Source organism: Mus caroli, unplaced genomic scaffold (genome assembly GCF_978045245.1).
Source record: "Mus caroli unplaced genomic scaffold, Mus_caroli_1 scaffold_3, whole genome shotgun sequence".
Taxonomy (NCBI): domain Eukaryota; kingdom Metazoa; phylum Chordata; class Mammalia; order Rodentia; family Muridae; genus Mus; species Mus caroli.
The window spans coordinates 125,247,520-125,265,270 of record NW_028227258.1 but is presented as its reverse complement, the minus strand read 5'-3'; the positions used below and the strand labels follow the sequence as shown (position 1 = coordinate 125,265,270).

General features: G+C 37.1%; 1 protein-coding gene across 13 annotated transcripts in view; it reads left to right on the top strand.

Annotated features, from left to right (window-relative positions):
* Bltp1 (bridge-like lipid transfer protein family member 1) overlaps positions 1–17,751 on the top strand; it is a 192,252-nt gene that overhangs the window by 381 nt on the left and 174,120 nt on the right. For 12 of the 13 annotated variants that reach the window (XM_029475242.2, XM_029475248.2, XM_085835948.1 and 9 more), the window contains exons 2-6: positions 891–989; positions 6,482–6,608; positions 10,682–10,798; positions 11,952–12,030; positions 13,160–13,224. In XM_029475242.2, the coding sequence (XP_029331102.1) occupies positions 6,512–6,608; positions 10,682–10,798; positions 11,952–12,030; positions 13,160–13,224 (358 nt within the window). In that variant the 5' untranslated portion in view covers positions 891–989; positions 6,482–6,511. Of the gene's footprint in view, positions 1–150; positions 170–890; positions 990–6,481; positions 6,609–10,681; positions 10,799–11,951; positions 12,031–13,159; positions 13,225–17,751 lie in introns of those variants that run through there. The other variant, XM_029475240.2, reaches the window with a different exon arrangement.

The window sequence follows — 17,751 nt, the reverse complement described above, 5'->3', positions numbered from 1 at the left end:
GGGCAGGGCCGAGCGCCCCGGGTTGGCTCGGCCCTCGTCCCGTAGGGCATACCTGAGTGGACACCTCTCCTGCCAGAGGAAGGTCCACAAGGGTTATCTTCCATCCGGGGAATATTAGATGTCTTCCTTCCTCGCCCCATCGGCTGTGGTGTTGACAGTGGGATGTCCGGTAAAGGGGACGAATTCTTGTAAATTTCCTCTGAGCAGTCATGGGTTCTGGAACGGAGAAAGTAGGTTTCAGGTGGTTTCACGTTGCTGCTTTCATCCCGTGCATGACAACGAAGCAGATTTAATCTGACAAGTATAAAAGTGGATGAATTAGTCAGAATATTTGACTTAGCAATGACTGCTATGTGCTGTTTTAATATGCGCTCATACAGTTTGTAACAGAAAGGTGAAGCCTTTTCCCACTTTGTAGCTGAGAACCTTGGAACAGAACTGTTTCAAACCTGACTTTCTCACTTTATGGCCCCTCAGTCAGCATGCCACCCCCCCCCCCCCCCCATTACTCAAATGCCTTAAAAGTTTGCAAGGCAAGTGCCCTGTGATAAATATGCCAGGTGCCCAGAGTAGAGAGGAAATGAAGGCACAGCTCTTTCCAGCAGACTCGGTGTCAGTAGAAACACTCTTTCAAGGCTGCACTTTTAAGTGTGCCTCACAGGTAGAACGTCACCATTAGCATCCTGACTCCTACCTCAAGGACTCCTATGTTCCTTTTACATATAAAATGGTTCTTAAATTATTTTAGTCTTATTTGAGGTGTAGGAATGTAACATTGGACCAATACTGGAGAGTTTCCTGGTGTGTTTAAATAATTTAGTTTGAAAAGGTTGCTCTACCAACAAAGTTAGGATACCTTTTCTAATTGATTGATATGCTGGTCTTTTCAGACTTGTTAAGATGAAGCGCTGCAGAAGGACCTTCAGAAGAGGAAAGATAAACAACATTGAAGATTAAAAAACTAAACAAAATAAAACAAAAAATCTTGTGTAAGTATTTCTGCCTAAGATTTAAAAAAAAAATCTAATTTCTTATTAAAGTCCAGATAGAAAAAAGTTAACTTTATGCTTCATTTGTGATTCAGTCCATCGGTGACCCACAAATCATTCCATCTGCATTTTGGACTGCTGATACCTGGATACCTGATTGATAATTAACTCAAGTGCTTAACAAAAGTTAAGCATAGGAACGCCCAGGGGAGGGACCATCGCCGGGTGCCAGTATGCTTGTCTTTTGCTTGCTCTATTATTTGCTCATGTGTACAAAATGCTTAGAAAAGAATATTTATATGTCTCTGTATGCGCTTGTTATTATTGTAGTAATTTGCCTTTTAGGCATAGATAAAGATCTCTGCAGCCAAGGCTTGCCTGGAAGTAGAGATTCTCCTGCCTCAGCTTCTTGGTATAGGATTGCAACAATTACCCAACTTGAAATGTTTTCTTTCTTTCTTTCTTTCTTTCTTTCTTTCTTTCTTTCTTCTTCTTTTTTTTTTTTTTTTAAATTATGGGTTCTAAAGAGAATAGTAAAAGACATGGATAAAAACGATTGAATTCATTTAATAGATGTTTATAGAGTACTATATAGCAGACACCATTTTGAGCTTCTGGGAAAGATTGAAATTCTGGTAAAGAATGAAATAGTAGAGGAAGAGAAAAGAAGCCCCTCTGTTTCTCTTGAATTATGTGCTGTGTGAAGATTATTCAGCAGGTTCTTACATTAGCTTCCAGCTTCTCTTCATGATGCAGTTGGTGTACAATGAGTTGTGGCTGAGCTGGATAGCCATAGATCTGTGGATATTCGGTGGCCTTGATCCATTGCCTTATGCCAGAATATGCTCTTCCTATTAAAGACTGTATTAGTTTCCTTTCAGTGCTGTGATAAGACCCCATGACCAAGGCAACATAAAGGACAGTTTAATTTGGCTTATGGTCCTAGAGGGTTAGAGTCTATGATGGTGGAACAAAGGCATGGTGACAGTGGCTAGAGCAGCAGCCAAGCGCTTCGATCTTGATCCATAATCAGGAGGCAGAGCGCATTCTAGGAATGGCACTAGTTTATGAAATCTTAAGGCCTACCTCCACTGACACACCCATTCCAAGGCTACACTTCCTAAGCATTGCCAAACAGTTTTACCAACTTTGAGTATTCAAACCACCACATTTCACTCCCTGGCCTCATCAACTTGTGGCCATATTATAATGCATAATGCTTCTAGTCCAACTTCAAAAATACCTTTTGGTATTAAACTGTTTAAAAAAATCTAAAGTTTAAGTCTCTTCTGGGACTCAAAGCAATCTCACAATTGTAAGCCTTTGTAAAATCAAAAAAATTTAAATATCTTCAATATACAGTGGCTTAGAATATGGATTCCAATTTTAAGGGGGGAAGAATAGGCTATAGTAAGGAAATACTGGCCCAGAAGAAAGACTGAAACCCAATAGGGAAAACCCCAAATCCTGAGCTCCATGTCTGAGGTCAAAGGGCTTGGATGGCTCTCTCCATTCAGCTTTCTGCCTGCAGCACACTCCTCATTCTTGGGCTGATTCCATTTCCTCTATTCTACTCTCTGGCAGATATCCCGTGGCTCTGGCACCTCTAAAATCTTGAGATCTCCTAGACAATTCTGGCTTAATTTACAGAGCTTCAGCCGATGGCCCCTTAGGGTCTCCGTGCAGAGACTCGCCTGTCAGCTGCTTGCCCCCAGTGGTTCTTCTTAACCACTGAGGGGTTTCTGTCACCCCTTTATTCTTTTATCCTTCGTGACTCCATGTTCTGCTGCTCACTGGGGATGGAGCCTGGCCTCACATTTACTGCAGCTTTAATTTGTTGTTGCCTTTAAATTCCTTAGGCTTTTTCTTTTCACAACTTGGAGGCTTAGTTGACAAAGTCTTACCTCAGTGTACCTCCTGTATTCCAGTGCTTGATCTCCTTATCTCCTTCAGAACAAGCCTTGATTCCAGCACTGCATTTCCTGGTTTCCTTCCCTTCAAGTTGTACATTTTGTATTTCATTTGCCGTACTTGATCTTTTTTCATTGTAGACCTGCATAAGAGTGATTACGAATAACTATGAGGCTGTCTTGAAATCTTCACTGCCAAAGAAATTAGTCTATTACTTTTCAACTTAGCCTCAGGCTGAGTGAGTTTTAGGACAAGGTTTAAAGGCAGCCACGTTATTTATTTATTTATTTATTTGCCAAAATTCCATGAAAGTAGTCTGAGATGAGCTGCTAATATTTTTTCCCCTCTAAAACTTCTTGAGCTGGGCCTCCATAATCCACATTTTTCTCAGTACGTCTGTCTTCTTTTTATGTTCCTGCTTAGAAAACAGGAGCTTAAGCTTTGCTTATAGCATTCAACTGCTTTTCTCATCCAATGTCCTGAAGTCTTCCACATTTTCCCAAAACAAAAACAACAAAAATGGCATGGTCAGGCTTGTCACAGCAATAGCTCATTTCTGATAGCAGCTGCTATATTAGTTTTTTTTTTTCCTGTTGCTATAATAAAGACATCATGACCAAGGCAACTTGTAAAAGGAAGACTTTAGTTTGGCTTTATGGATCCAGACAGTTAGTTTGGGTGGTTCGTATGATGACAGAGCAAATGAGAACAAATGGCTGGAGCAGCAGCTGAGAGCTCACAGATTCTCAAGTGGGAGGCAGAGAGGGGCATGCTGGCAATGAGGAGGTTGTTTTGAAACCACAAAGCCCTTGCCCAGTGACACGCCTCCTCCAACAAAGCCACACCTCCCAAGTCTTTACCAACCAACGTCACCAACTGGGGACCAAGTAGTTAAACATATGGGCCTATAGAGGTCATTCTCTGGTCTTTACTAGCTCAAGATGTGTGGTTTTTTTTTTTTTTTTTTTTTTCCTTTTTTTGGGGTTTTTTTGAGACAGGGTTTCTCTGTGTAGCCCTGGCTGTCCTGGAACTCACTTTGTAGACCAGGCTGGCCTCGAACTCAGAAATCCACCTGCCTCTGCCTCCTGAGTGCTGGGATCAAAGGCGTGCGCCACCACGCCCGAGGTGTTTTAGCATTAGGTTTTTGTCTGATGACTTTTCTTAGATGTTTTGCATTGATCTTGTATTGAGGAGAATGCTGATAGATACTGATCCTGCAGACTTAAGCTTCTCAGCCTCAACCCCTCTTCCTTCATTCCTTTGATAAGGATCATGAGTTGTTACAATGGAAGATGGTGGCGATTGTGTATGGGGATTCTGTGTTCTTTTGTGGATGGGTCACTATTTCTAGGGTTTCATTAGAAACAAAGTATCTTTTATGTGGAGATTTGAATGCCAGAACATATCTCTCAATTAATGTCAGTAGTAAACCCTGTCTCCTTAACTATATAATCATTTGACATTTCTAAGATGATAAAAATTAGCATAAATAGGCACATGGCATTTTATCACATGTAATTCATTATAAAATATGTGGATATTTATTTGTACCTATTTTTTTTTTTTTTTTTTGAGATGCATTTTACTAGCCTTAAATTCAGGCTCCTCTAGGCTTAGCTACCGGAGGAAGTAAGACTATAGGAGTAATTACATTAACATCATGTTACTGTGTTACTGGAGTCACTATGGCTGTGTATGTTCCTGGCCTCTTTTCTTTTTTGGTGTCAATTCTGCGTTCTCACATATTTGTATTTTTTTGACTATGGGTCTTTTCAAAGTGTGTGTCTCCTATTTAGATTAAAAAATTGTTAAACAAAAAAGAGTGAAAGAGAATAGAATATTCATGTGTTGTAAAGTGATCCCTTCCTTCTAAAATTTAAGCTGGTGACAGGTTTTGCAGTGCCTTGAGAGATGTAACAACATGTCTTACTCAGTTTGTAGACAGTGGGAAAAATGTAAATGTAAAAACCCTTTTCCCATTACTTTCTCTAGCTTTTCGGCTGTTTGACAGCATGCTCACTGTCTATTGTTCTACACCCCCTCATTTTACTTTAAGAGATGTTAACCTCTTTATGCTATGCTAATATTACACACAACACACACACACACATGCAGAGTGCACACTTGGAAAATTATGATTTGTTGTCATCCTCAAAGTGAGTGTTGTGCTGAACAAATCAAAATATATTTAGAAAGTTAACAAGTCATAGTTCTTGAATTTCAGTGAAAAAGTTATCTTCATCATTCTTTGTCCGTTTTGAAAAGATTTACTGTCATTTTTTCCCCAGACTTACCTGTGCTACTTGGTCAAAGGAATATTAACAATGCAGTTCTCTTTATGATTCTTTTCTCCACTTTTCTTTGAATTTTTTAAAAAATTGGATTATTACTGGATTCTTTTTGCTGTAAGTGAGCTGGGTTAGTTGTGTGAACACTGTATTTAAAAGGACATACCTGTCTTGTCTTTCAATTAGAGTATAAGAACTTTATTTTTATTCATTCTTTATATATAGAATAATCATAATTACGTTACTTGTGTGAATATGAATATTGTCTTAGGCAACACCCAAGACACCTAATGTTGCTATTAAAAGACACTGTGACTAAAGTAATTCTTATAAAAGAAATCATTTAATTGGGTGCTTGATTACAGTATCAGAGATTTAGTTTGTCATCATCATAATGGAGAAGTAGTTGAGAGTTTTATCCTGATGTACAGAGAGGGGGTGGGGGAAGAGAGGAGACAGAGAGACAGAGAGACAGAGAGAGACAGCCAGACACTGGCATGGGCTTTTGAAATCTCAAAGCCCACCCTCAGTGACACACTTCGTAAAGGCCATACCTCCTAATCTTTCTAATCCTGTCAAGCAGTCCCACTCCTTGCTGACTAACCGTTCAAATATGTGAGCCTATGGGGCTATCTTATTCAAACCATCATGTGTATATATACATATTTATCTACACAATTGGCTACATCTGCTCATAGTTTGACATTTTATTATAATTTATCCTGAACATCTGAAAGCAAAAGGTCATTTAACTATTCACAAACTACCTAGACTAAACTTGACTTGGAAATCTTGTGAAATATTGGAAAATACAGAGAAGTGATGGAGCTTATGAAGACGTATTTAATTTAATATATAGATATTAAGTGGCAACTTTTGGAGAAAATCTAGATGAGTAATTATGTAGATGCTTAATATTCCATATTAAAATAGGCTTTGAGCTTTAATAGTGACCATGCTTCTCTTAGTAACTACTTTTTTTTTTTTTTTTCTTGAGACAGGGTATCTCTATGTAATTCTGGCTACTCTGGAACTCTCTGTAAATGAGGCTTGCCTTGAACTCCCAGAGATTTGCCTGCCCTGAATGATAAAATCAATATATTACTAATGTGGACCATGACCTTCTATTTAGATAGAAATATGTACACATTTCATTGGTTGTTTACTTGCATTCCCAGTGAAAGAAGTAGAAGGCAACTTATCAAGCCTTGTTAATTCACCTTTTATCCCTTTACATGATTTTTTGTTGCAGTTTTAAGAATCTTTGATTTCAAGTTTGTTAATCTCTTTTAGGCCTTTAGATGTTCTGGAATAACACCAGTGATGGATCAAAGGAAGAATGACAGCATTGTCCCCAGTATCACTCAATTAGAAGATTTTCTTACAGAGCACAATTCCAATGTTGTTTGGCTTCTTGTCGGTAAGTAGAATGTGTATTTTCTGCATGTATTAACAACGGCCAGATTTTAGGCAGTGGTTGACTGAAGCTGGAGTGCTATAGCAGCATCCATTTATCTTTAGGAAAGGGAGTTTGTGTATGTCGTTTGAATATTTGCTCTGGAAACTGCTCTGTATTTTTCCCCCTTAGGCTGCCTAGTTATATGTCTTAAGAGAGGTGGGGGAGAAAAAACATTGATTGTCTTTAGCTTATTTTGCATGTTTTAAATTACCTTCCCCATCCCTGCTCCACACATACACAAACATTTTTATTATAAGTGTAATAAATGTCCACGGTAAACATTTTATAGTGAAACAACATATATTTAATACTTTATTTTCTTCTCAGTTGGGGGAAAATGGCAGTGCTATTTATATGCTATTTATACCTTTTTTAATATAATGGTCTAGAAGTTTTCTAGGTATACACATAGTTCATTCAAACAGTGCATAACTAAATGTTAGAGAAGGGAAGGGAGGAAATGAGTGAATGAGTGGCTAACTGATTATGAAGAAGAAAAGGTGGAAAAATAATACTAGTGAAAAGAGGCTGTTACTGTGCACAAATTGACATGAAATTGTGCTGTTTACGTTGAATAGAAACTTGAAGTGTAGAAGGGAAAATAGGGAGGGTAGAAAGGAAAAGCAGACATACCTGATACGCTTCCACATCTTTGCTATACTGAATACAATAGGAAGTTTGCATGTGTTGTTTCAACACACAAAGCACTTTTATGAAGATAGACTTTAATTTTTTCCATTTTAATCTGTTGGACCACTGTGGTCCATGGACCTTAAATAAGGTACATGGATTACATAGCTCCTTTCCCTGCGTGCATGCTTTTGCCTCTTTCATGATTTGATGCCATATGCTATAAGGCAGGAGTATGGATGGAAGTGACACATATACCGAAGGAATAATGATGTTTCATAATTTGTAGGTAGGATTGATTTACAGTTTAGACTTTGAGTTCTGTGTTTTCCATTTGACAAAACTACTGTAAATTCTTAATGAAAGCCAAAAATGAAAATGAATATTTTCAGTGCCCTGTACTCTTGGGTCCTAGAATCCTAATGAGGTAAGGTGAGGAAATGAAGACAGGCACACATGCAGAAGGAGTCAGGTGAGCACAGTATGATAAAGTGGCACCTACTGCCTCAGGGCCCAAAACCTCAGTGTATTTATTAAGGACAGCACAGGGGAGGGGCTGGCTAGTCTCAGTGAGAGGTCTCTGTAGAGCAGTCTCAGGCTGTGGATCAGTATTAGAGGAGGAGGAAAGCTGTAGCTGCTGGCTTGTTATGTACCTGGTTAGTCATCTGTACTCTCACCCCTGAGGGAAGCTTTGCATTCGTCTGAGCTTCACCTGGGCAAGACTTGCAACTCTCATGGGGCTGAGGCATAGTTCCCAACATGGCTGTGCTTATGTCAACTGTGCACATTTATTTCAGGATTTATCTCTGTCAGGCTTACTCTATTTCCTACAAATACTGACTATTAGTATGAAATAGAACTCAAATATTAGTGTGAAATACAAATTCATAAAAGCAGCATTGGAAATGACCTGAGTTTGATTAAGTTGCAGAATTTTTCCTTATTTCAGATTTGTTCCATTTTTTGGAAAGAAAATAAGACAGTAGCAATAAAAAGAGAATTTTTCTAAGAACAGTTTTTGTGGTGAAATTGTAGTACTTATGTAACAAAGCTGACAGAGCTGTTGTGGCTGGTGCCAGTTTAAGAAATATGGTGTTCTCTTAGGACTTGCTTACTGTTCTAAAACTCTGCAACAAAATTTTGAACAAACTTAAGATTTTACTGTGATGTTGTTAGGTCACATCTTAACCTACACATTACTTTCACCTTTTCTAGAAAGACTTACACATTAAAAGCAAAGGGCAATTCATTACTTTTTGTATTTTTCCTTTCGTGTATTTATGAATAAGGTGTCTTAAAAATATAAATCTTGTAGATGACTATTCATAACTAATTAGACTATCATTTGCTCTACCATAATCAGTGACATTCTTCAAAAGTAGGGTATTGTCATAACAGTTACTATAGATATTTAGAATAAGGCAGCCTATTTAATGTTCCTTTTGACAAAAATTCCTGTGTTTTACTGCTTTTTATTTTGTATGTGCATATGCACATGTTGGTGTGTGTGTGTGTGATGTCTGTGTTTTGTGGAGACTAGAGTTGACATCAGGTGCTTTTCTCAGTCTCTCTTCTGTCTTATATCTCAAGACAGGGTCCTTGAACAAACTTGGAGCTCATTGCTTCCACTAGGCTGGTTAGCTGATGAACTCTGGGGATCCTACTCTCTAGCTCCCCAGGTCTGTTTTACAGCTGCATGGTGCCATACTTGCCTTTTATAGGGGTACTGGAGATCCAAGCTCAGCGCTTCATGCAAGCACTCTACCAGCTAAGCCATTTTCCTGGCCCTGCTTATCTAAAAGTTGGGATTGTTGATTCATAATTTTTAACAATGATTTTTTTCTAAGTTGAAAACCTCGGCGGCTGAGGTCTAAACTGGAGTGACTTGATTGTTGTGGCAGCAGCTCTTAAGCAGCTTACCTGTCTCTTGAGCTGAGCCATTTGTTCCTTATTGGCTCCTTGCAGCAGGCTTCTGCTGGGCAGGGTAGGGTATTACTGAGAGGAATGGAGATGCTGTTAGAATCTTTGGGGAATAAACTGGGCATGGTTAGAACATAGATACCCAGTAAGCCGTGGATGGAAGAAAAAACAGTAGCTTCAGTAGTGAAAGGACAAAGAATTGGAAAACAAGTCTTTGGGACTGTGTGGAGGGGGAGGTGGCATTGCGTTCTGGGCTTTTCCCTTCACTGTTACTGACTACTGCCTTGTTGCACACTGTGTTTTGTACACATTCAAAATTATTAGGGTTGGAACAGCTGTTAATTAAAGATTATTCTGTTTTCATAATAGATTGCCTTGCAGTCAGTAGTGACTTGTTCTCAGAGCTGAGTCAAGTCCAATGGGGAAAATGACACCTTAACCATATTACAGTTTAGTTCCACTTGAACAGTGCACATACTTGCATTGAAAAAAAAATGTGGGTGATTAAAAATGACCTAATTTCAGATGCTTATATCCCAACACAGACCTGCAAGAAACATAAAAAAGCAACGTTGTGCTATGCATTTGAAAATTCCTGGGTGGGGGGAGGTTATAGGGAACTTTTGGGATAGCATTTGAAATGTATATAAAGAAAATATCTAATAAAAAAAAAGAGAAAATTCCTAATTAGATAATAAGAGACTCCAGTGAGAGCAAATTAGATGAAATCTCAAGGAAGTTAAAAAAGAATAATAAAGGATGTTCAGTGAAAGGAGAGGACATGAATAAACTGAGCAGATTCAAAAAGCATGAACAATTGAATGAAATTAAGATTTCAATACATAGATAAGAAAGAGGTGTTCATTAGAGACACTAGAAGTGCTGAAAATAAATTGGTTTGGAAATTTGGAAATGAAAATGCCAATAAATTAAAAATAAAAAATCTTAGAAAAAGTCTCACCAATAAAATAAATAGATCAAATGAAAAGTGAATTCCAGGGCTTGAAGAGATGATAGATGAATTAGAATATTCAGAGAATAATCAAGGTGAAATAGTAAAACAGTATGAACAGAACACACAGGACTTATGGAATACCATTGGATGGATCAACTTGGAATCAATGGGCAGAGAAGAGGGAGTAAACGGTATGCAGAACAGAGAAAGAGTGTTGAAGGCTGTAAGGGTGAAGCCCCACTTCACACATAACAGCAGATACCTGTCAGAAGAACTCCTTATTTTAGTTTTTTTTAAACCAAAAATGAAGGCAGAGGCATGGAACAATGCCTACAAGTTCTTGAAACATTCCACTTTAATCTGATTAGAACCTACATTTTAAATTTTTTAATTATAATTTTTTGTTTGGCAAGTAACTAGGAAAATCAAAATTATGTAAGAAAGAAGCAATCCATGATTTTTAAGATTGCAAGTATTGTCAGAGTACAGATTACTATGTGATAGTAAATTTTGTTTTTCCTCTCAACAGCTACCATTTTGTCTTGTGGATGGATTATTTATCTTACATACTATAATTCTCGGAATGTTGGTCTTATTCTAACACTGGTTCTGAACAGATTGTATAAACATGGCTATATCCATATTGGTAAGTGTATATAACACTATTTCTTCCATGTAATTATACGATAATATATTGTAAATTTATAGTTTACAAACAAATAGTAGCTTTAGAACGTCACTATGTGTTTGAAGTAATCAGTCTATGTGGCCTTTCCTGTAACATTTCTTAGACAGAAATGAGCTGCCATTTGGTTATTTTTACCCTATTCTTATCCTATTTGCTCCTTTTTTTTTTCTTAATAAAATGTACTTACTAGAAATAGTTGAGAAACTTAAAATACTTAGTTTCCTTAGAATCTGCCTTGACTTTGAATAGTCATTATAGGCTTTCCCCTTTTTTATAAGGTTGATACTTTAAAAATCTATAAGTTGGTATGATTTTGTGTATTCCATTTTGTGGTCACTTGTAGTCAGTTTCTTACTCTAAGGAGAAAATTTGTAAGTGGATGGAAATTTGTATTAGGAAGCCAGGTTCCTTGGGAATCCTAATGGTTATTTGTCAGAATGGGCAGTGAGGTGGCTGGATAGAGTCCTCCAGCAGTCCTCATATTCAAATGCTTCTTAATGAGTACAAGAAAATCTTCTCTGAAATATGAATTACCTTCTGTTAATTAGGGAAAATGACTGATGCAGACAGGTTAATGGAGAAAGATGATGAATTAGATACCTTTTGGGTATGTGTAGTAGCTGTTTATAATTAAACAATTTACTCATATGAAGTAGTTACATATTATGGCTATTTAGTAGTTCAGTCCGTAGTGGTTTGATCCTTTTGTTTTCATTGGTGAAAGAAAGATGAGCAATTTATAAGAATTCCAAGGGGGCTGGAGAGATGGCTCAGTGGTTAAGAGCACTGATTGCTCTTCCCGAGGTCCTGAGTTCAATTCCCAGCAACTACATGGTGGCTCACAACTATCTGTAATGGGAGTTGATGCCCTCTTCTGGTGTGTCTGAGAGAGTGGTGGTCATAGACATAAAATAAATAAATAAATAAATAAATCATAGACAAAGTAAATCTTTAAAAAATTAGTTAAAAAAAAGAATTGCAAGTATATGGAGAAGAGAATGGGAAAAGATTAATCATTTATTAAAGGCTAGGATTCGTCTAAGTTCTTAATCCTCTATTGTGCATTAAAAGAATTGCTGTAGTTAATTATCATTGTGTTTTTCTGTAACAGGTTCTTTCTCTTTCTCTGTTCTTTCTGGAAAAGTCATGGTTCGTGAAATATATTACATTACAGAAGACATGTCTATTAGGTAATGAAAAGTGAAAAGAGACCCAAACAAATGTGAAATATAAAAATGATTTTATCTAATATGACTTATACATTCAAATAAGCCATAAAAGGTTTTTTTCAGTAATGTTTAAAAATTATTTTTGCCAATGAGTTAATTTGGTTTAGTTAATTTAGACTAGGAAAAATTTTTCTTAGCTAGCAGTTTATAGAAGTGAATAATTGCATTTGATTTGTAGCTGAAAAATTAAACCATTGATGGACCTGCCATTTCAATGGTGGTTACATGAAATATGTGTTAGAAATATTGGTAGTTCTTATCAACTAGCTCCTTATTCAAGGTAAGCATATACACGTATTGAGCATGTATTAGCAACTATAGTTTTGCTGTAAGAATATAAAACTAATATGAATATAATAGGAAACAACATAATTAAAGTGTTTACTTTATTTATTTATTTTTTTCCAAACGTGAGGTGTAGAGAGATGATGGACTAATTCAGACGTACTATGATTTGGCATTGTTTATACCTCATTTAAAACTTGCAAACAATTTCTGTGTTTGTTTATAGTTACTTCTAAATCAAAGTAAAAATAATATTTATGAAGTTGAGAGTGAAAGTTGATTCTTTTAAGGCAGGAAGTTATAGGTCATTGTTAGATATGAAAGACTATCTTTGAAAGTTTTCTTTGAGTTTATTAGTACCCTCTTTAATTAAAGATTGCCTTTTAAAATAATAATCTTTATACTTTAAAAATGTTTATTAAAATATGAAATTTTCTGTTAACACTTCATTTAACAGTAAATATAACCTATTTACGTTTTATCTAATTAGAAGGGTTGTTTGAGTAGTTTATATTTGTTATACATGATAAGCCTATACAATTTTTATCAATTAGATAAGTTTTTCTAATTTGGATTAGGCAGTCTTTCTTTTTTTAACTGAATGGTGATGAAACAAGAACGAGTTGAGTAGAGTTAGGTGTGGTAGGCCACGCCCATAATCCCGACCCTTGGAAATGGAGGCAGAACGATCTCAGAGAAGTTTATAAAGTCATCATTGGCTTTAAAACAAGTTTGAAGCCGACCTGGGTATTAAAAAGTGAGTAGGTAAATTGTTTTCTTATTTTTCTAATCTGTCTTCCCTCAGGATTCAGGATGGTTTCATCATTTTTCGGTGGTGGAAAATGTATAACCCAAAGCAGAAACAACATGGTAAGTTCTCATTTTTACATGTATGAAAGGTATTTAATCATATAGTCAGAAATTTCCTTTATATGTATTTAAATGTTTTACATTATAGTTTTTAGTGACGGCATTTAAAAAGCTGTTTTTTATGTCTTGCTTAAGTTAATTTTTCATTTTACCGTATTACTCAAGTCATATTATCAATCTCTATCTATGTTTCTAACATCTGTTGAATATGTAGACCTGACCATATTCTGAATAAAAGGGCTTCCTACCACTCTAATCTTTGTAAGACACTCTTCAGCTTCTCCTTATTCATACTTGTTATGTTACCCAACTTTGTCTTGAATTCCTGGACTCTTAAGAGATCCTGTGTTTCAGCCTCTTTAGTAGCTGGACTATAAGTATGTGCTGCTATACCAAAAATGATTAGTGCTGTTAATTACTTGTTCATTAGCATTCATATGGCTTCTTTAATTAGGTCTCTTATTCATTTCTTTTTTGGATATATGTTTATTTATTTTTTAAATTTAATTTTATTTGTAATTCATTTTTTAGTCTCCATATTCCATTCACCACCCCTCCCCATCCACCTTCCGACTGCTCCACATCCCACACCTCCTCCCCACCCCACCCTGTCCCCACCTCCCACCTCACTTGACCTCTAAACTCCCTGGAACCTCCAGTCTCTTGAGGGTTAGGTGCATCATCTCTGGATGAAGGCAGACACAGAAGTCCTCTACTGTATGTGTGTTGGGGGCCTCATATCAGTTGGTATTTGCTGCCGGTTTGGTGATCCAGTGTTTGAGAGATCTTGGAGGCTCAGATTAATTGAGACTGCTGGTCCTCCTTACAGGATTGCCCTTCTCCTCATCTTCTTTCAGCCTTCCTTAATTCAACAACAGGGGTCAGCTGCTTCTGTCCATTGGTTGGGTGCAGATATCTGCATCTGACTCTTTCAGCTGCTTGTTGGGTCTTTCAGAGGGCAGTCATGCTAGGTCCCTTTTTGTGAACTCTCCATAGCCTCGGTAATAGTGTCAGGTCTTGGGACCTCCCCTTGAGCTGGATCCCACTTTGGGCCCATGACTGGACCTTCTTTTCCTCAGGCTCCTCTCCATTTCCATCCCTGTAATTCTTCCAGATAGAAACAATTACGGGTTAGAGGTGTGACTGTGGAATGGCAACCCCATCCCTCACTTGATGTCCTGTCTTCATGATGGGGGTGGACTCTATAAGTTCCCTCTCCCTACTGTTGGGCATTTCATCAAAGTTCCCTCCCTGGGAGTCCTGGGAGTCTCTTACCTCCCCAGGTCTCTGGATCATTGGGGGGGGGGGTTCCCTCCAACTTCCTATTTACTGAGGTTGCCTGTTTACAATCTTTCTGCAGGCCCTCACCTAATACTAGGTCAGATTTCCCTCTCCCCCTCCACTATCCCCCACCCTGTCCACTTTCTCTCCCAAGTCCCTTCCTCCCTCCCTCTCTCCCTCCCCACTTGTTATTGCTTTCTTCTCTCTCTTGTTCATTTCTTAAGCAATTGTTTTCTTCCTGTGGAGTAGTTTGAGTTTCTTAAATATTCTGTGTATCACTTTTATCAGAGGACTTTTTTTTTTATTAGTTGTATGGTTTGAAGATATTTGTCCCCAAATGGTTTGTATTTTCTGTTAACTATTTCCTTTGTTATGAATATATTTTTATTTTGACATAATCTCACTGGTCTTTTTTGCTTATGTTTTTTTGGGTCAAGCCTAAATATCAGTACATGGACCAAGGTGATATTTAGTTATTATTCTTTTGTTATTTTTTCCTGGTGTTTTATGATCTGGGGCTTCACAAGTCTTTCAAACTATTTTCACTTGATTTTTATATATGGTTTTGAGATGAGATATTGATATGGATTTATAGTTATCGATATCATTTATTAAAGAGCCTTGTTTTTCCAAGTTCTTGGGTTCATTTCTAGATTCTCTTGTGTTTTGTGGTCCATTTTTCTCCTTTGCATCAGTTTGTATCTAGTTTAGCATTGAATACATGGCCTATCCCTCATGATTTGGGGTGAGGTTTTAAGGCTGTGTTTTTGTGCTCATGATTTCCTTGGCAGTTCTGGTTCTTCTTTAGTGCCACATGAACTTTAGGATTATTTTCCATTTAGTTGCTATCTTGATGTTAGGTGTTCTCTTGCTGTGAAGAGACTCCGTGACGTCACCAACACTTAAAATGGAAAGCATTTAATTGAGGTTTGCTTACAGTGTCAGAGGTTTAGTCCATTGTCATCGTGTCAGGGAGTATGGTAGCATGCCAGTAGACATTGTGCTGGAGGAGGAGCTGAGGTGTCTACATGCAGATCTGCAGGCAGCAGGAAGAAAGCGACTCTGGCCTTGGAATGGGCTTTTGAAACATCAAAGCCAGGGACATACTTCCTCCAACAGTGTTCACCTTCTAATTCTTTCAGTAGTGCCTCTCCCTGGTCACCAGGTATTCACATTTATGAGCCTACTGGCCGCCATTCTCATTCAAACCACCACAGCTATGAAAAAGTTGGAATTTTGAGGTGATTTCATTGACTCTGAAGATCACTTTCTTTAGTAAAATTTTACAGTATTCTAACCCAATGAACATGAAATATATTTCTCCTAACATTCAATGTCTTTCCTCCATGTTTTACAGTTTTAAGTGTTTAGAACTTTAAATCCTTTGGTTAATTTAATCTTAAATACTTTTTACTTTTATTTTTGGTAACTATTGTTGGGATTGTTCTCTTGAAAACTTGGTATTAGTGTGGACATATGTTAATGATTTTTGAATGTTGATTATTTTTAATCTTGTAACTTTGCTGAGCTCACTTTTTCAGTTTTAAGAGTTTCTGGTAGAATATTGAGGATTTTTTTTTAACTAGAAAATTGTGTTGCAAGCAAACAGTTTGATGTCTTCCTTTTCTATTCATGCCTTATTTATTTCTCTTGACTTACTACTTGGACAAAGAATTACAAGTTTGAAATGACGTGAGGGTGGATATTCTTGTCTTCATTGGGTCTTAGAGAAAGAATTCCATTTTTCACTACAGAGTTAATGTTAGCTATGAACTTACTGTATATTCCACTCACCTTTTAAAGGAATTCGCTAATTTGGAAGTTAATGTTATTAGCAATGTGCTCATAACCATACCTGTTAAAAGTAAAAAAAAGATGTGAAATGGCAACGTAGCATGCACTGTCCAATCTGTGTGTATTATCCTTTCATGATTTGGGATCAGAGTTTTAGAGTAAAGTACATTGAGTGGTGATATGCTGGAACATATCATTGACAAAATCTAAGCACTCAGTAGATTATGTAATTATTTATAACAATATTATAATAGTGACTGTATTTACATTCTCTAGAAGGACTTTATAAATGAGATATTCTTTCTTGCTGACTTAAAGGCAGATTCATGTGTTTTGACAATTATCCATTCAGTATAGATGGTTTGCATTCCTTGATGGAAAACTTAGAAGTCAGGCTGGAGCATGGGCTTAAAACAGTGGAAGCTTTTCAGACTTCCAAGGAGATAAAGACAGTCTCTTCATAGGACCAAGATTTTCATTACAATTGTTTGATTGGAAGAAAAGAATGGTGTTCAGGTCCACAATTTTTTTGCTGTAAATGTTGTTTGGAATAATTTTAGCCATTAATACATTGAAATTTGTTGGTTGTTCATGATCTTTCTAGGAAGAAAGAAAGAAAGAAAGAAAGAAAGAAAGAAAGAAAGGAGAAAAGAGAGAAGGAAAAAAGCGAGGGAGGTAGACAGACATATTTAATGCTTTTTAGCCTTAGAATTTGGTATTAAATATTCTCTAGGTTATAACATTAGTTCTTTGCAATAGATAGTTACATGTCTGTAGAAAGACATTTGTCATTGTTTTAGTAGGTGTATGTGTATGACCTCGGAGTATGTGCCTGTGGGTGCTTGTTTTTGCATACTTCTAAGTCTCTATATGAGCACACCTGTGATATACATCTTTGTGTATCTATTTCTTTAATAGGTATACTATTCATTGTCTCTCTGGGTCTATGAGTGTGCTTTTACAACACGTGTCTCTACGTATGTATTGGGGTAGGGATGAAGGATGGAGGAATGAGTTTTGCTCTATAGAGTACTTCTGGGAATTTTAGGCTTAGATTTTTAAAAACCTACTTTTAATAAGGTTTCTAAAATGCTTCAGTGCCCCTGCCCTTCTAACCCACCATCAAAAAAGAAAATGTGGAAAAGAGATGGTAAATAGGATAAGGGGATGTAGATCTGTTTAAAAGTAGTTCCTTAGGGTGATTCTATTTGTCAGAATACCAGCAGTCCAGTTTAGTAGTGCCAGGATACCAAACACAAATTAGCAGCAGTGGCATGATCCAACAAAAACTTCTAGGCCTTGGCCAAATAGGTATGAGTCAGGGAGTGACCAGGACCCACCAGGATTCCAGGAGTTTTCTGTTGTGCCTCTTTCAACAAAGCAAAGATCAGCAAAGATGAAGATGCTAGACCAACACAAAGCTAGGTATACAGGCTTGCCATCACTCCGTGT